Here is a 19,351-nt window from a genome sequence, read left to right on the forward strand (position 1 = left end):
TGCAGCGCCTAGGCCCTCGGTCTAGAAATATCTCCTACGCTCTTTCCTTGCTGACCTTTCCAGGCTTCTATATGAATTAAGATGCCAAGTCATGAGGTGCTTCTCGAGTGACACTGGTCACAGGAGGAAGTTTTTTGTTAAGGTGCTGGGGGAAGTGGGAGGAATGACGCTCCCCTCCTGCTGGCCACCAACTCCTCCCCCCGCTGGCATGGGGGGCTGTGAAAGGGGAGGAGAGGGGCAATCCGGCTGTCTATCTCCCCCACAATCCCTGCAAACAGCAAGCTGCCCCAGCACCTACTGCAGGCACCCCAGCATCCTCCTATTCCCCCAGTTATTCTAACTCTCGGAAGGGTGGGGGAGGCTGCTGGAGAGGGGTGGGTGCCACACTAGCTGACGGTGAGTAGTAGCAAGGGGGAGCGTGGTGCTTAGGGCCCTGGCTCAGCTGGCTGGAGGGACAGTACCACGACCTGTGTCCGCCCATCCCTGGCTGGGATCCTGCTGTGCGATTAGCGAGGGAGGAGGCAGAGAGACTGTCTGCTGAATCTCTGCAGCCCAGCCTAGCTGAGGGAGATCCCAGCCAGGCTGCGTGCAACGGGGCGGCCAGGTGAGGAAGTGAGGCAGGCAGCAGGCCGCCATTGCCGATGTTCAACAGGGACCACGACCAGGGAAGTGCTTAGTGCTGGGATTTCACAGGCAGCGGGGAGGAGTGCAGGGGATTAGATAGCTAAAGCAGCAAGAGATTGATGAGGGGCCTCATCATGAGGGGGGAGGGAAAGGGGTCTGGGGAGAAGAAAAGAGACCATCTTGCATCCAAATCCCCACTGGCTTGGGGCGGGGGGTCGGCGCAGGAACAAAGCGCTGGGCCTTGGGTTCATGTAACCCCTTCTAGGGTGTGGCAGTGTACGGGCAGGGTCTGTGGCAATGGCGCACAGTCTCCAAACTATTGTAACCCTTGGCAGATGTGCCCTCGGAGCTAGTCAATAATTATCTAACACTCATCGCAGAGCCAGCTCTGTCTGTGCCATAGGCAGGTTGTGAGCCAGCTGCCCCCCAAGGCTGCTAATCATTTCCCAGACGTAGGCCAAAGCCCGATGTGCTTCTACCTTACACTTGTGTACATACACATCCCTACGTACATAGACACAGGCACTTCAGGACACACAACATACGGCTTGCTTTACATACACAGACAGAGAACTAGACAGACACAAGTCGGAAGCTAGTCCCAGACAGACAGGTGGCCAGACTCTGTATTTGCCAGCGACAGCCTCCTTCTGCTGCCCACAGTATGTTACGTGTGTCACCCCTTGGCCTCCTGGGAAGAGGATACATTTCAGTGTTTCTCACACTCTGCCTGTTTTTACGGCCCCTGCAGCCCAGCTGAGCCCCAGGAGAAGCTGTGGCTGGCTGCTGAACCACCTTGACTCGGTCTTGCGCTCCCTCGCACGCATGGCTGGGTTTGCCGTACACCTTTCCTCCAATGCCAAGCCGCCCATTTTCTCCTCACCCCCCACCTCCTGGTACAAAATGGCAACAGCACACAGCACTGTGCAGGCCAAGACGGCCACTGCGTCACCTCACAGGCACGGTACGTCACGTACACACACAGAGAGTCCACACGGCACCAGCCACACTTCATATCTTTCTGAGTCTGCAAACATTTTGAGCCAAACCCATAGTCTTCTAAATTAACTGACATAACATGGGTGGGATTTTGGCTGTTTAAATCAAGGAGTTTAAATTTAAATGATAATTTAAAAAGTGACCGTTGTTTGATTTCACTTAGTTAAAAAACATTTTCCGATCCAAAGCTCGCCATTCCGAACACGGTCAGGAAGGGATCCTCCAAGCACGCGCGTGAGAATGAGCTGATCTGAGGTAACCTCTTGTAGGCCCCGCATGTGATGAAACACTTAGCTCAACTTGCCTGCTATGTCTGCCTTGATTCCCTTCCAGAGAGATGTCTTCCTCACTGCGCACGCTTGGGGGAAATGTTACACTCCACATCTGTGCAGCGCCTGGGCCCTTGGTCTACAAATATCTCCTACGCTCTTTCCTTGCTGACCTTTCCAGGCTTCTATATGAATTAAGATGGGTTGTGGAGTTCTCTGGGAAAGCAACTCAACAGCGTCCTTCACGTAGACAGGGCCTGGCTCTGCTCGGCCTCAGAGCAGTGAGCCAGGGACAACCTGTTATCAACCTAACCCACCACCAGACACAGCAACCACCTATGATTAGGATAGTTCTCATTTGCCTGTGCTATAGCCCATTTTCTCTACAGACTACTGGTGAGTTCTGCTCTTTGCTTAAAAGTGCCGCTTGTTATGGTTTGGAGGCTTCTTCTGGACCAACTGTGTGAGCTGCCAAGGGCCCCCCGGGAAGTGTTGAGCAACCCAAACTCCCACTGGGAGTTGAGGGGGCTTCAGGATCTTGCAGAATCCCTGTTCCAAGGGTAGGAAAAAAGGAATTGATGTTCTGAAGCAGGAGATGTGGAGAAAGAGAATAGGGAAGTGTTCTTAACCCCTTCACATAACACAAGAACCAGGGGTCATCTAATAGGCAGCAGCTTTACAACAAACAAAGGGAAATACTTCTTTCCATAACACACAGTCAATCTGTGGAACTCGTTGCCAGGAGATGTTGCGAAGGCCAAAAGTATAACCGGGAACAAAGGAAAAATTAGATAAGTTCATGGAGGTTAGATGCTTCAATGGCTATTAGCCAAGATGGTTAAGCTTCTGGCTTCCAGAAGCTGGGATTGGACAACAGGGGGTGGATCATCTGATAATTGCTCTGTTCTGTTCATTCCTCATGAAGCATCTGGCATCGGCCTCTATCAGAAGAGATGAACCTCTATCACTGGGCGAGATGGACCATTGGTCTGATCCAGGATGGCCGTTCTTATGTTCTAATGAGTATCAATCGAGGGAGCCTCAAGTGAACTTTGGTGAATAATGGGCACGGCCTGGTTCAGGTGATTTGGCTTTGACTTCTAGGGGGTCATATCGAATCCAGCCTGAGCCAATGCTGACTGCAAGTTGCTGAGATCAGATGATTGTGTAATGGGCCCTGTGAAATGAGTTTGGTGGGTCTCAGGCCAGTTCCTAATGGAGAAGCGTGCACCTCACAAAAAAACCCAACCCAACCCCATCCTGGCATCTCAGCAGAGAGCTGCATGATCGGAATGGGCCCTGGAGGCTAAGCTTCCCTCTTACCCCCAAATGTGCTGTATCTACGTCAGGCTCAATGCATGCTGGTGGGAAAATGTAGGTGAAACTTGTTTTGTTCTGTAGTCCTGTGGCGAGGCTTGGTCTGGCCATGAGTCCACAGGGATTTCAGTCCAATACTTTTCGCCATGCAGTGCAGTGTTGCAGATACTTAAAAGGGAAACTCAAAGTCCTTAATAATCCTTCAGCTGCTGTTGGGAAAGGGACGAGTCTTCTCTGCATCTTGAAAGAGAGAGAGGCATCCAGCTGCACAAATTTATCATGGATTCTGTGGTTTCCCAAACTGTCTCCCGTTCCACAGCCACATTTGTTTTCAAGCTCATGTCAGTTTGCATAAGGGACTGCCCCGCAGGAGGTAAGCTATGTGTGAGAACAGCGACACTACTAGCGAGGAAAATACACTGTCAGCCTTCCAAAAAATAACTGCAAACATAAGTGAACTGTCCGTCGTCCTCATGATTACGGGGCTAGCAGGAACTGAAGCTGAAAACTCCAAATTCAGAGGCCAGGTAGAGTTAGGAAACTGTGGGGTGATCATACCCCAAATTACTTTGCCAGTGCAATTAACAATGACTTAGCACAACCAAACCCTCTGGAGCAGGGAGGTGATTCAACTTTCAGATTCATAGAGTCTAAGGCCAGAAGGGACCACTGCGAACACCTAGTCTGACCTCCTGTATAGCACAGGCCACAGAACTTCCCCAAAATAATTCCTAGAGCATAAGAAGCTCTCTGCTGTCCATTGCGCCATAGGAGTTTCATGACATGGATTCTTCTCCAATGGGAACAGCGCTGAGACCAAACTCATTACACATCAGACCTTAATTCCAGAGTTTAAAGGTAGGTGGCATTATCTCCAGAGTCTCTCAGCCTGCTAAAGATAATTCTATAGTGTCTAGGAGGAGAAGTTTACAAAGGGAATATCCGCTTTTTCCTCCCTTCATCTTCCTTTAGCTGAAGTTTATCTTCCTGAACATCATACAGTGAGGTACATTTGATTATTTATGGATTTCTTTGGGAAACAGCTGGCGGTATTTGCACATGGACTGGCAATCCTACTGGGTGTGTTCTTGGACACAAAGATTTCTTGCAGTAAATTGCAAACTACGGTGGGCTAAATCCAGAGTGGTGCTGATTTCTTTGGGTGGTGCAGGTGACTTCCTGGGAGAGGGAGTTGCACTGCAGGTGACTTCAATGGGAATTGTACATGTTTATTAGTTCTCAGGACCTAGCCCCATAGCATGAGGAGCAACCTCTAAAGCACAGGAGTTTGGTGGCCTGATCCGAAAGCCCATTGAAGCTAGTGGAAAGTCTCCCAGTGACCTCAGTGAGCTTCGGATAGTTTTCTGAGCCTCCTGGGTTGGAGTCTCATGGAAGCTAGCTGTCCCCCAACACTTTTATCACCTACTGCTCCTGTTGTGCTATAAATACTGCAAGAACAGCCTTCTGGGATCCCTAGGTTTCTGCTTCTAACCCCAGCTTGAACCTGGAAGCTCATACACTTGAACAAGAAACGCTGGATTGCTTCTGAACTTTTTCAGATCTCAGAAGAGGTGCAGTTGGCATTTGAGGCTGGAAGGTTTGAGCTGGGCTGGGTTTTATTTTAGCCACGCCACTTGACCCACGACTAGCTACAAATCCAAAGTACGCAGCCCTTGCTTTGGTTTCAGGTCAATCTGCCATTGATTAAGGCCCAGCACGAGTTCATTGTGTAGCTATTTCGCGCTGAAACCTCCTGTGACAAATTAATAGAGAGCAAGGGGGGAAGTGGAAATTTTTGTCGGCGATGTAGGCAGACCGCCTTCTGGCTCAAGCGCAGATCAGATTCAGGGATGGAAGGAGGAAACTGGCTGGGGCCGAGGTTTCAGTGAGCACAGCCGCCTGCTTGCCATGTCATTACTGCGGAGACATAACTTTTTGATTTAACAGCAGCTCTCCCTGCTGAAAACAGATGCCTATTGCTCTATGTTTTAGGAGACTGCGGGCAGTTTGTCATTAAGGGGCACTTGGCCATTGCAGGAGGTTATGTGAGGCAGAATAATGATAAGGGTACAATCCACGGGACGAAGTGCTAGAGATCCTGGTGGAGCTGAAAGCACCTTGCCTCTTAGATCCGTCTGTGCTCCACTAAGAAACTGCTGCTTGGCGCGTATCCCTCCACTCAGGTATGACAAATTTCAACCAACTCGAAACTAGTCTCCTGGGTCTGCTAATGTGGCTGGGAATCGTGTGACAGGTTCTTGGGGATGTTTCTATTGCTTCCTGCAGCTGGGCATGCTGGGAATACTCAAACAACTCCCTGCTATTTCCTACCTGCAGCTGGAACCTGGCAGGGACAGTGAAAGTGAAAAATTACGACAGGAAAAAATGAGCTGAAACATTTGGGATCTTTCAAGAAGGTTCAGTTCTAGAAATGGGCAAAGACTCAGGCAGGTTCTGATGTTCTCTGGTCTGGTTTGGCCATCCCTAAAAGAAATCCACGGTCAGAATTGATCAAAGCTATGTAGGTCCCAAATGACTCTCCAGTGGCCACTGTTTCCATCCAACGTGTTTAGAGGGCCTGTCCAAGACCTAGATCATGGCTCTGTGCTAAAGGTCTCCTGCAATAGGTGGCTAGGCAAGCATCCTGTCTAATGGATTCCATTCAAGAAGACTTCCCCGCGCTGGGGCTCCGTTCCTCTCCCCAAGCCTGTTTTGCTCATGCCCTCATGCAGCATGTGCGTGGCATGCGGGGCCATGCGCCGAGATCCTAAAAAGCATCGCAACTATTTGATCTAAGAAAAAAAAATCAAACCACCACCATCGTAATTTAAAAATGCAGGCGACACTTTAAGCCCCAGGGCACTGGGATGCCTTTGTGAATTGCCTTCGCACATGAGGCAAACGTCGCTCGCGTTTACTCAGTAAAGCCCTCGCTCGCCCAACGGCCTTCTTCCCGCTTTCTGAAGATAATGCAAGAATCATGTCTTGAGGGGCTCACTAGTAATTCAGATAGGACTCTGCTTTCCAGGCTTGCTGGCCTTTACTCTGCCTACCGTCTACACAAAGGGGCAACATTTATCAAGCTCATAGAGAACACTTCCAGGGAATGTGTAGCCCTGAGACTTAAGGCGTCGCCAAAGGAGTAAATAAACAAAGCGGCCTTTTTAGTCCCATGTCAACCAAACCAAAGAAAAACGAAAGTCTTGCTTTGGAAGCAGGCAGAGCTCAGAAAGATTTTGGTTTGTAATGCAGTCTACCGACCAGACACGTATAGCTCCTTACTCCTGCGCTTTTTCTCCAGGCGCCTCAGCCGCTTCTCCTCCCGCCGACGGGCCTCTTCTGCCTCCTGGTGCTGCCGACACTTGTGGAAATTCTCCACCACCACCCCCACGAACATGTTGAGCACGAAAAAGCTCACGATGAGCAGGAAGGAGATGAAGTAGAGAAGCATCCAGGGGTTGTGGTTCTGGGCGGGCTGAGAGATGGGAGGCAGGAGAGGGCAAGAGAGAAGAGGAGAAAAGTGTGTGTCATTGTAAAACAGACATATCAAGTCTCCAGCAGCAGTGGGAAGTCAGTGGTGGATTCCCATGGGTAGGAGAATAGGGCTTGGAGAACCCATGGGCTGTTTCTCAGTAAGTTTTCCTTTCACCCATTTTCTCCCCTGCTGAAATTTTACCTTCTTTTATGAAAACCATAATTTGGCTGGAAAAAAAATCCCTCTCAAGATCACAATTTTTGGAATGGAAATCGTTTTAATTGAAGAGAGGCCCATTGTTCTGAGATCCTTGAACACTGCAGATGCTAAGTACAAAGGGCTACCACTGTTACGACCTGGTACCATTCACCTAAGGATCTCGAGACAATTTTGCTAATGCTTTAAGCCTCCCAACACCCAAATTCGGTAGCACCTCTTTTTAACATCCCCAATTATTTTCTATTTCATGGAAATACATTCATGTTCACCATGCATTCCTTATAGCAACAGTGGAATGGTACATGTTTTCAGGGCCCCTTGGAGCTGGTGTTCTGGTCCCAAGGTATCTGTCCTTAGGACATGATTTGTAGCTTTCACTGCATAGTGTTTTCTTCAGCAGTTCAGCGATGCTGAGGGAGGAAGAGGGCTGACTCAGAGCTGCCTGTGGGCAGCGGGTTCTATCTTCTGCATATTCATGTGTCAAAAACATGTCCATTTTGACAGGCTCCATGTCACTTGTGAAAGTTGCACTAGATGGACCATTGCAACCATTTCTGAGTAGAAGCAAGATTCTGACCAGCCCCTGCGTCGGTACACAAAGAGCATCCTTCCCCACCTTGCTGCATAGGGGCTGCCCAGAGTCCCACTGGAGGACACAGCCCCTGCTCCCTCTTAGTGGCTCCATGGACACTCAGGGCCTGAAAGAGGGTAGGGAAGGTTGCGGTGATGGTGGGGCCAGGGCTGTACTCCAGGCACCCAAGCTGTCCAGGCATAGAGTGAGGAGTTTGCTGTAGCTTTTTAAAGGGATGGGTAGCTGCCATGTTGGGGAGGTTGGGACCTCCAGCTGAGATTCCCAGAATTCCTTCTGGAGACATCTGCTGAACTGGGGCCCCATCACACCCAGACGGCATCCAGGGGACAACTGAGCCCTGACTGAAGTGCCCGTCAGTGCTCAGCTGCGGTTCTCAGGCGGTTCAGGACCATGCTGCTACTTTGGAGGCCTCTACTGGAATCGGCGCCATCGCAGAGCGCCTGGGAGGGTTACTCAGTTACATTAACAGCTGTGATCTGTGCGTAGTGAGCCGGACCACGAACACTAAACTTGTAAAACTTTTTGAGGTCTTTTGTTTCTACCTGCTGGTCAATGCCTACAGCATCCAGGCCATCATACATGATGTTCACCCAGCCGTCTTTGGATGAGAGGACAAACAAGGACATCAGAGCCTGCGAGGAAAAGAAATAATATAAAGATCAGCCCTGCTGCTATCCACCTCCTCTTGGTCTTTTTAAGGGAGGAAGGGGTGGACTCATTTGCTCGTTGAGTTTCTCAGACTAGCAGTGGAAAGGTAGGGCCATAGGGACCAAAGAGAAATGGCAGAATTACTTAGTCACGTCAGTTTCCTCTGCCTTCAGTACATAGGGGAGAAAAACAATCAACGTTTGCAGACCATGTTGATGGGGGAACACAATGTATTTCAAGCCTCAAAGAGGGAATGAAACCAACAAGAGTCAAATGACCTGCTAAAACAATTCATAACACAACGGAGATAATTTTTTAAAATGGAATTTACTGCGATTTTAACCATTTAAGCTGTTGGTTTGGTTTTTGCATTTAACGGAGCTTGGACAATGAAAGCTGACTGGTTAGCTTCATTTTTAGTTCCACTCAGATTCATTCATGCACTTATAAACAAAGATCAGGTTCTGCTCAGCTACACGGGCAGCATGGCCCATACCAAGTGTACAAAAATCTGGACGGGGTAATTTTTTTCAAGCTTTTCTTTGCAAACACGAAGGTTAGAAACTAAATATTCTAAAAAAATGAAAGCCGAGATTCTCACACAATTAACTGACTCCAGGTGCTGGGGCTTTAAGGGAAAAAAATAGGAACATAGGATATAGGACATAAGACTGGAAGAGACCCCTGAGTCACTGAGTACAGTCCTCTCCTATTACAGGCAAGCCTGTAATATAGTCCCGTTCATAATTTTGCCAAGTGCCATCTTGAAGCGAGTGAGGTTGTTTGCCTCCACTGTTCCCACAGGAAGGCTGTTCCAGAACGAGACTCATGATAAAAATCACAAGAGTTGGCAATGCTGCATGAGGGAAAATGTGAGGTCATGCTATTGATTCTGCTCAGAGCATGTGACAGCCATCATTTGGCTCAACACGGTGGGGAGAGAACCAGGGACCCCCAGAGCTAAAGCATCAACTGCTAATGCTTGAGTTAAAGAGCCCAGGGGTGAAACATCCTCACATCCTCAGTGGATCCCACCGGGGGCTACATAACAGATTGATCTGTGGGTTAGGTGTAGTGTTGCTCAGTGCTGTTATTTATTTATACATGCCACTGAAACACATAACATCTGATTCAATTATTTATTTATTTTTTTTAAATCAAGGTATTATTTCACACTGGGGGCCAGATTGCAATCCCCTTACTCCTGCTGAACAGTACCTTACACCAGGAGTGGTGCCCTGAAGTAATGGCACTACTCAGGGTGAGTAATGGGACCAGACTCAGCTCCTGGGTTTTGTTAAAACATTAAATAAATAAAACTAAGCGCAGGTCTTTACTACCCACCGGATCTGCGGGTAGTGACCTACTTATCGGGGATCAATTTATCATGTCTAGTCTAGACGGGGATAAATCAATCCCCGAACGCGCTCCCCGTCGACTCCGGAACTCCAGCTCACGAGAGGTGGAAGTGGAGTTGACAGGGGAGTGGCGGCGGTCGACTTGCCACCATCCTCACGGCCAGGTAAGTCGACCTAAGATACGCCAACTTCAGCTATGCTATTTGCATAGCTGAAGTTGCATATCTTAGGTCGACCCCCCCACCCCCCGTGTAGACCAGGGCCTAAACGGGGGACCTGCCGATGAGATGACTGGAAGGTCAATGCTGGAGAGGGACTCGTTCGGAAGAGCCCATCAGACAGAACAAGAACTACTTTACCTGCCCTAAATTGTCGAAGTTGTATTTCCGCCGGACCCATCTGTAGTGCATGCTAGTGCAGTCGGCTTTAGTGGAGATGTTTTTGGTGTCTGGTCCTTCGCAGCAGTAGAACTTGCCCTTGAAAAGCTGAAATTGAAGAGGAGGGGGGAAAAATATCTCAGGAAGCCTGGCATGGGCGCTTGGTTCTGTTCCAATGACAGATCATTGTTTGCCTTGGTTGGAATTTGGGATTCCTTCCCTGGTCCCTGCAGCTGAGGTACCCCTCTTCAGGCACAAAGCCTGAAGCCTCTCTGTTGGGTTAAGAGGATTCCAGGTCCCTGGAGGGACTGGAGTGGCTTGCCTCACACAGCAGCCTATTCTGAATGGCCTCTCTGTCTTGTTGGCGGGCGAGAAGGGACTATCTGAATGAGTGCTTGGTTACAGAGGGAGCGTCTTACCTGAACCCCTAAGATCCCGAAGATAATGAAGAAAGCACAGCAGATAAGCACAATATTTCCAATAGGCCTCAGGGATGATATCAAGGTCTCCACCACCAGTTTTAGACCTGGAGCTCTGCTGATGACTCTGGGGAAAAAGCAGCAGAACAAAGCTTGGCACTCATCCTAGACTCATACAACCATAGAATTAAAAGGGACCGCCAGGGCCATCTAGTCTAGCCTCCATTTATCCCATCTTTATTCTTCCTCCTCCTCCTCCTCCTCCTTGTGGGCAGTCAGGCTGATATAACCCTTCTTTATCCCCCATACGTATTGGTATGGTCCCCTATCATATAGTGTATTACGCTATACTATTCTATAGCTCCTTTCATCAATTGATTTCAAAGCGCTGTACAGGTGTTAATTAATTAAGCCTCACCACACCCCCGGGAAAGAGATAAGTGTTCACGGACCTGCCCTTCTCTCAGGGCTAGTGTTTAAGGCTCTTTGTACACTCAGGCAGATGTCTCTGCAAGGGCTGCATTTGGCTCACATTTTGAAAGTTCTCTTTGCACGCGTGAGAGCTGGAAACATCGGGCCTGGTGTTCATTTACACTAAGGCCATCTCCCACCATTCAGGTACCATAAAGGGGCCTTAAAAAGAGTGCAAGTGTGCTTAAAGGGCCTTAGTATAGATGAGAATCAGGCCTTTGTTTTTAAATAACAACTTACAATACAGTTGTGCGGCAATTAAAAAAAATAACGAGGCTGCATAACAACATTATGCATGGTGCCCTGGGTATTGAGTCAGTTTCATGCTCCAATTTACCCTCTCGTAACAGACTGAGAGGGGGTGAAGTTGAAATTGAAAACCAAAAAGGAAAGACTTAGTTTACACAATGCATAATTAAATCTGTGGGACTCACTGCGGCAAGATTTCACTGAGATCAAACACGTAGCAGGGCCTCAAAGCAGATTAGACATTTATATAGACAATGAGAACATTCACAGTTACATTAGATAGGATAAAAATGTATAAGGGATATAAACCCTCCTGCTGCAGGGCACAAGCCAGTCTCACCAGCTGATGAAGGTTAGGAAGGAATATCTCCTATGGGCAGGTCGTTTCATAGAATTGTAGAATCATAGAATATTAGGGTTGGAAGAGACCTCAGGAGGTCATCTAGTCCAACCCCCTGCTCAAAGCAGGACCAACCCCAACTAAATCATCCCAGCCAGAGCTTTGTCAAGCCTGACCTTAAAAACCTCTAAGGATGGAGATTCCACCACCTCCCTAGGGAACCCATTCCAGTGCTTCACCACCCTCCTAGTGAAATAGTGTTTCCTAATATCCAACCTAGACCTCCCCCACTGCAACTTGAGACCATTGCTCCTTGTTCTGTCATCTGCCACCACTGAGACCAGCTGAGCTCCATCCTCTTTGGAACTCCCCTTTAGGTAGTTGAAGGCTGCTATCAAATCCCCCCTCACTCCTCTTCTGCAGCCTAAAGAAGCCCAGGTCCCTCAGCCTCTCCTCATAAGTCATGTGCCCCAGCCCTCTGATCATTTTCGTTGCCCTCTGCTGGACTTTCTCACAATTGCCCACTAAAGGGTTTCTAGCACTTTCCTCTGAAATACTGGCCACCATCAGAGACAGGATACTGAACCACTCGTCTGATCTGGAATGGCAGAGGTTGCGTTCAGTGGCCTTATACCAAGCCTGAACTTTGCCACGAATTACCAAGCATGTAAAATCTTTCTAGCAGCGTATAGACAGTAACTCACAGCAGTCTTAGCCTCCATTTTATAGATGGAGAAACTCAAGCACAGGCTGGTTAAGCGAGGGCACAGAGAGTCTGTTTCTGGTGGATTTCTGAAGGCAGAGGCAGGTTTAGAGCACTGCATTTGTGGCTCGCAGTCTTGGGCTCAGACCTTTAGAACACACCTATTTCGTAAGTTACTCAGATGTTCCATCTTTGGAAATGCTCAGGAAGGCTAATGAACCAAGGGCTCAATCCTGCAATGTACTGAGCACCCTGGCCCCAATCCAGCCAGGCACTTAAGCACATGTTCAACTTGCTGTCAGCGGGATCACTCAAGCACTTAGTTAAGCACAGGCTGCCTTGGGCCCATGGTGCTCAGCCCCTTTTGCGGGATTGAACCGCAAGACACCATTTATAAAGGGGAGGGGTGTTTTATCATACGAGTGGGGTTGTTTCCTACCTAAACAGTCTGGGAACTGGCTCAGAGACAAAAGGGATTTGTGGCTGACAGGCTCCGTAACAAAAAGGGGTCACCCTATTAATGAGCAGCACCGACTGCCTTCTATTTGCAGAGGAGCGCAGCAGTGGATCCAGAGGCACGGTTTACAGCAGCACAGAAAGTTTGGATGTTTTTCTTTTCCATGCGAGTGCCTAGAGAAAGGATCTCCTGTGTGGGTCTGAGAAATGTGTTTGTGCCCAAAGAGCACCACAAGCCCTGGGGACTTTTTCCAGGAGTCTGGATGTCTCAGTTGAGAAATGTCAAAACTTTTTAAGAGGTGGGGTGCAGGATCCTTGTTGATAACTTTGCCATGCAAAATGAAGCTAACACTTTAATGCCCAGGAGGCTGATAATTTAGGCAAGCAGAGATGTGTGAAGGAGGGACGGAGGATAAAAGGTAGATGTTGTAAGCCTGGGGCTGCCCAGTGAATAGGTAACATCAGGTGGTTTATACTTCCTCTTAGTGAGGCGTGTTTAAGTAGCTTCTTGTTCTCTCAAGCTAGCAATGAATAACGTGACAGAGAAACTGGATGGTCTCTGGAATAATAGTGCATAAGACTTATGTAAGTAACACCAGAGTCAATGGTGGGCTCTTTGTGAATACAGCAAGTTGAATTATTCTCTGGAACTAATTCTTCCCAATTCTGTCCCTTATATTTGTTCATACATCATTTGTGCCCTGATTTCCATTATTCTTCATAGGTTCCAAGGCCAGAAGGGACCATTGTGGTCATCCAGTCTGAGCTCCAGCAGGACACAGACCGTAGAACTTCCCCCAAATCATTCCTGTTTAAAATGGCTGATGATGGAGAATCTACCACAACCATTGTGAAATACGGTACTGCCCAAAAAGGCCAAGCCAGGAGAGTGCCCCATTGCGCTAGGTCCTGTAAATACACAAAGAAAGAGATGGTCCCTACTCTGAAAAGATTGCAGTCTAAGAGGGCAGCAGTAAAGACAAATTCAGACAACAGACTGGGAGACCAAAGCAACAAATTAGATGGAAACATTAATGCCACCAAGGAAATAACTAGCGAATACACAAAAGCCATTGCTTAGGTAGGAACGGGCCGGATTGTTTCTGGCTTACTAGTGTGATGGAAAGAGGCAAACGGCTCTTTTTCCTAAGGACCACACGTTTCTGGAGCCACCTATCTTGTTTCCAAAGAAATTTCATGGGAAAGTGAATGTGTTTTTGTCGGGCATGATGCAAAATGGGCATGGGCAAAGTGAGCCGATAAGAATTCCCCAAGTATTTATACTCTCCTCGTCCCTTTATTACTGTGCTATCAAACAAAATGCAAATTCCCTTTATTCCTCTTTCAAATATTGAAAACATGACCTTTCCTCTTCCTAGCCGACAGCTACATTGTGTCTAGGTGGTATTAGATATACACACACAGGAGAAAGACTACAGAAGCTGGAGCTTATCAAATTATTGCCGGCACCTGTTTAATTGCCAATTCACTCTCAGCCAATGCGACCTTCTCACTTGGGAATGGCTGTGAGGCTGTGCAGTGTAACATGTCACTTTGATTAGGGAGCCAGCCTGATATGTAAAATTATGATAAAAATGCAGCGTGAGGAAGGCATTCACCATACACACAGTGCGAGTCCGATAAAAACTTCCTGCCCCAAACCAGATCAGCTCTTCTAGATAGTGGTGAAGACAAAGTACCCGTCATTTTGCTCTTCCTCACAGGTGCTGAGTGTGTGCATATACAACAGATGGACCGAAACCCATTTGGTGTTCACATTCATTCACTTCTGATAATAAGCAATTGAAAGCTCATATATTTCTCCATCGCCGTTGACGGCTTGTCTACACTGGATTATTTTAAATTGGTTTAAAAAAACAAGTTAGTTAAATTACTGTGCAGACACACTCTTATTGGTTTTAGACTGATTATACTGGGTTAGCTTGGGTCTGTATATTGATCAATGCCAGATCAAAGCCAAGCTCACAGCAATATAAGAGTCCACATAGGAGGCTGTACCAGTTTAACTAAAGTGGTTTAAAATCATACCGTTAGCTAAACTGGTTCAACATTGTGTGTATACCAGGCTGGAGACTGCAAAGCTGGCCTGGAAATCTTCACAAACACACAACTTCTTATGACTCTGATGTTGAAACAGAGAAGGATCCTGGCTTGGTGTTAATCCAGAAATGTGACTCACGTTTTACAACTTTGGAAGAACCTTCTACTACAGCAATTACTTGTTTTTCCATCCCAGAGCAGATTCACTACAATCAGCGTTGCCAATTTCTGTTAACACTCATTTGTAGTGAGAATAATTTTTTATGGCCCAGTAAAATACCATTAGTTTTCCCATCATTATCAGCTATTGTTCTATCAGAGCACTTTCATCATGAATTTGCAAGGATGCCATAAAGTGAGATGAGCTATCATGACGATTCCAATTGACACGGTGCATGCATTGCACTGAAACCATTCAGTATTTTTAGTGTGTCCCAGTGGATAGATTACTGGGACTCAGGAGGCCTGGCCTGTTGTTGGTGGGTGAGTCACTTCATCAACCTATGCCTCATTTTCCCCACCTGTAAAGGAGGAACAATGTTCACCACCTTTGCAAAGCGCTTTGAGGTTTTTGCATGAAAAGTGCTATATGAGTGTTAGCTTGAAGAGGATATTTTGCTTCAGAAGAGTTTCAGTAGCTTAAGGAATCAAGTCTTTCCCTTCAAAGTTCTTGATTCATCAAAACAAAAGAAAGGGCTCACCTACATGGCAAGTTACTGCGTGACAAGTCCAGGTGTGAATCTACCGCGCACCAGCTAGCGGCACAGTAATGTCCCAGGTGGACACTGCTACAGCACAGTGAAAGTCCTGGAATGCAGCTTAGCTTACTGTGCTTTCAAGTAGCAACAGCCAAGCTGTGTGCTTGGACTTCCACTGTAGATTCAGACCATGGCTTGACGCTTAATAGCTTGCCATGAAGACAAGCCCAAACCCCACACATCCATTTTGCCCAGTGTGAAAGTACCGGAGAGGCCTCAAGGTCCGCAGCAGTCTTAAGACTCGAAGGATACCCAAAATCTTAGCCCCGCCTGCTGATGCCATGGAGACGATAATATCAATGATGGACACAAAGACCAGGATCCCATCCAGGACATTCCAGCTGCTTTGGAGATAGGTATTTTCCCCAGAGAAGAAGCCAAGGGCCACCACCTAGAACCAGCAGGAGAAAGATATTTAAGCTGTGGCCTCATGCCTTTTGCCTATTTGCTGTACATGACAGACACTGACGTGCAGTGAAATACAGCTCAGCTTAGCTCTCAGACCTCAGAGGCCAGACCTCATTGTGAGTTGGCAGGTTTAGCGCAGTCACATAATTACCTTCACCATCATCTCAGCAACAAAGATTGCAGTGAAGATGTAATTGGAGACACTCAGAAATATCCTCTCCTGTAAAACAGAAATCAACAGCAGGAGGCAAGTCATTTAAACAGCAGAAACCCAGCATCCTCCATCCCGCAGGTTCCTTCCCCGATGTGGCTGGGGAAAAGTTATTGTGGGTGCAGGAAAAGGGATGGGGGGGCTGCTCACCGTGCTGTGGGGGTCAATATCGGGCCTCTCCAGTGCAATGGTGATGCAGTTGAGAAAGATGAAGACCAGAACCACATGGTCAAACATCTTGTGGGCTATAACCTTCTGGCACATCGCTCGAATCCTGGGGGAAAAGGAGCAGAAAGGAAGAGGTCATGGCCAGAAGCCAGTCTGGGTCAGCAAGCTTGGAACTCACCCCTCTGACTGGGATTTCCTTTCCTGAGAGACTCCTTTAAATCCTTCGATGGTAACTACCTCAGCGTACTGAGATAGGACCTTCCTGTGCACAGCTTGCTGCACTCATTATCAATGAAAGAAACAAGAAATAACAATCATAATTTTAACTGTATTAATAAGTCACCTCAGCTTCCTGCCAAGGTGCCGACGGCCCGGTCCAGTGATTCTGCCTATCACAGAAAGGTTACTTAGAGCACAAGGGGTCCAACTTCGGAGGCTCTCACTCAGTCCTTCCCCATACAAGAGTTTTGCCTACGGAAGGGCTGACTAAAATTGGAGTCTGGAACAGCCCCTCCTGTGGTAAAACCCACTTGAATGGCTAGGGAGAGAGAAACACAAGACCTGTGAGGATTCCCTCACAGAATTCTTCTCCCTCAGTTGGGGCTGAGTGTATCCTGCTGAACAGAATGAGCTTCTCCCAAGCCCCAGTTTTCAGCTGACAGCCCACCCAGTGGACTGGGGTTTCTTACCGATTCTGAGGAGAAAACAAGTAGAGGGACCAGTCTTCGTGATTCTTGCACCATTCTGGTTTGTAGGGCTCCAGGGCTTTACGAATCCTGTAGCAGTAACTCTGGAGAGAACAAAGAAATTGCTCTTTTCTTTAGTTTTCCCGGCTCTTTAGCCCATGGGGTCCCTCTGCCCTTCTCAAACGACCCTCTGAATTCTTTGCTCTATAGGTGGTTTCTGAACAAGGCAGTGTTAGGTCTTCATTTTCACAGCCAAATTCTATCTGTGTCCTTATCTGGCCCCCATCACCACAGTAAAGTGACGTGCCAGAGGTCCAAATGGAGCCTGTGGCTAAGCCAGGAATTGCGCTCAGGTTTCCACGTGTCGCAATCCAAAGCCCTATCCAAAACACCATCTTTCCTACCCTCCCATCAGGCTCGCAGGGAAATGAATAAGAGTCCCACGGAGTACAACGGAAGTACTGTACACGTGCAGCCAAAGGTAGAACAGAAACCTTGTGACAGGGCAATCTGACGCTCAGACCAGCAGCTGGGATTGGGACTGACGCAGGCTGGTAAAGATCTAATGCCTGGGGTGAAATTTGGTTGAGATGGGGGGTCAACCACAGCCAGGGATTGTAGCTCACCCAGGTGGGTGCCCATCGCCTGGACACTTCACCTTGCCTACAGATCAGACAGTAACAGAACCTCCCTGTTGGCAAACAAAACTCTTTGGGAAGTGGATGCCAATTCACGAGGAACTGGACTCTTTCATCTACACCAGCCAGTAGGTGGTAACATCTCTGCCCAGGATTTGAACAAGCACCTTACAGGGGAAAGGCTCCCTTACCCCCACAGCTGCCTGATCTCCACGGCAACTTACGTCGTCCATGTCGTCGTCGTAGTCCAAGGGGTCGTCCTTGTGGCTGTCGATGCGCAGGAAGAACTCGCTGGGCACATGCATCATTTTGCCATTGCAGTCCTGGTACTCTGCGGGCAGCACGGCCATGGGGTTGATGCTGAGGGAGTGGCGCATGGTGGGGAACTGGAGAAGCTCAGGCAAGTCCAAGGAACTTCTGTAATCCAGGGACTCCGCCCGGCGGTGCAGGGTGGCTCTGCTGACAGTGCTGGATTTGGCATCATCAGAGTCATCATCCGTGCTCCCTTTCCCCTCCCCAGAGAGCAAGGACTCTCTTTCCCCAGACTGGTTCTTCTTTTTGAGGCTTGGGGCTCTGCTGAGGCTGTTCCAGCTTGAGCGTCGGCTTCCCCAGTTGCTGTTGGGTCCCCAGTTCGCACACGGCGAGCTGCGGAGGCTGGACTGAGAGATGGGAACAACACATGAGATTTCACCCTCAAGCAGAAGAGGGAAGGAAATGGCTCAGAGGGAAAGGAATTTAGCCCAGCAGTTATGGCACAAACTGCCAGGCGGCTCCAGAGACAAGACAGGCATTCAGTTAAGAACAGCCAGGGAACATTGCAGGTGTTGTTAACGGCTAAGACAGGTAAGTTCACGCTGCTGGACAGGGCCCCACACTGGGAACACTGGAGTTCCAGCTGAGTGCTTTTCTGCAATCTCTCTCATCTCCTTGACTCCCGTATACCTGGGTACCCAGGTGTACCCACATCAAAGCTGTTTCTTTCAAGTGCACTCTCTGCATGGCTAGAACCCTTCACAGTGCAGGATTCCTGAATCCCATGTAGGTTTTAAGCACCCAGGGTCCTGCCTGTGCATGCCAGCCACATTAGAAAGGCTCCAAGAAGGCTTTCATAGCACTTCCCCTTTTCCAGAATTACAAACGCTATTGATTCCCCCCCGAAATTACACTCAACACACTATGGCCTGGGGTCTGAGTCCACATACCTGACTCAACACCTCTCTTAAAACATTCCCCATGTAAACTGGGCACAACTAATGAAAACTCAAGGCTGGCTCCGCATCTGCTCCAGATCCATGCAGGAGGAGCCCAGATCCATGGAGGAGCCCAGCCAAGGAGGATTTTATGGAATCCCCTCTTGGGGTCACAGAGCCCTTTTATAGAACACTTGATGTAGTCCTGTTTTTCAGAGAAATCAGTTACAGTGGGACTGCTCCACACCAACTCGATGGCAGGGCTGGGATCAGTCACTGGAGATACATTCTTGTGTGTGTCAGTAAAAATCACACAACTGCTTCCTAAGGGCCTGCCTCTCCTTTACACTAACTAAGATCCCTTTACACCACTCTGGCAGCAAAAATGTGTCCAGCCCTAAGACTCTATTCCCACTGGGTAATATTTTTTTAAACACTTAAGTGATTTAGGTGTCCAAATCACATTGGCTTTCAATGGGTCTTAGGCACCTAAGTGCTTTTGAAAAGTTTACCCAAGCAGTAGCCTCATTTTCCCTTAAATATGTACTCAAATGGATTCCGCCCCCCAGTAAATGTCTGAAGATGATTATTTTGTGACTGCAATTTGCATCGCTGAATGGTTCCTGGGACGAAAGCGTTCAAGGTCAGAGCAGCGAAACCTAGAAAGAAAACTTTTCTCTTAACGTTTTCCTTCTGGCACAGAAACAGAGCTGAC

General features: G+C 48.2%; 1 protein-coding gene across 2 annotated transcripts in view; it reads right to left on the minus strand.

The window, feature by feature from the left end:
- The window catches only part of CACNA1H (calcium voltage-gated channel subunit alpha1 H), a 581,666-nt gene that overhangs the window by 44,970 nt on the left and 517,345 nt on the right, over window positions 1-19,351 (minus strand). The window contains exons 20-28 of one of the 2 annotated variants that reach the window (XM_039490763.1): window positions 17,671-18,105; window positions 16,812-16,912; window positions 16,105-16,228; window positions 15,895-15,963; window positions 15,542-15,726; window positions 10,298-10,424; window positions 9,861-9,986; window positions 8,038-8,127; window positions 6,492-6,684 (exon numbers count right to left, since the gene is read on the minus strand). In XM_039490763.1, the coding sequence (XP_039346697.1) occupies window positions 6,492-6,684; window positions 8,038-8,127; window positions 9,861-9,986; window positions 10,298-10,424; window positions 15,542-15,726; window positions 15,895-15,963; window positions 16,105-16,228; window positions 16,812-16,912; window positions 17,671-18,105 (1,450 nt within the window). Of the gene's footprint in view, window positions 1-6,470; window positions 6,685-8,037; window positions 8,128-9,860; window positions 9,987-10,297; window positions 10,425-15,541; window positions 15,727-15,894; window positions 15,964-16,104; window positions 16,229-16,811; window positions 16,913-17,670; window positions 18,106-19,351 lie in introns of both variants that reach the window. The other variant, XM_039490762.1, reaches the window with a different exon arrangement.

The sequence above is a fragment of the Mauremys reevesii genome, linkage group 10 (assembly GCF_016161935.1).
Source record: "Mauremys reevesii isolate NIE-2019 linkage group 10, ASM1616193v1, whole genome shotgun sequence".
Lineage (NCBI taxonomy): Eukaryota > Metazoa > Chordata > Testudines > Geoemydidae > Mauremys > Mauremys reevesii.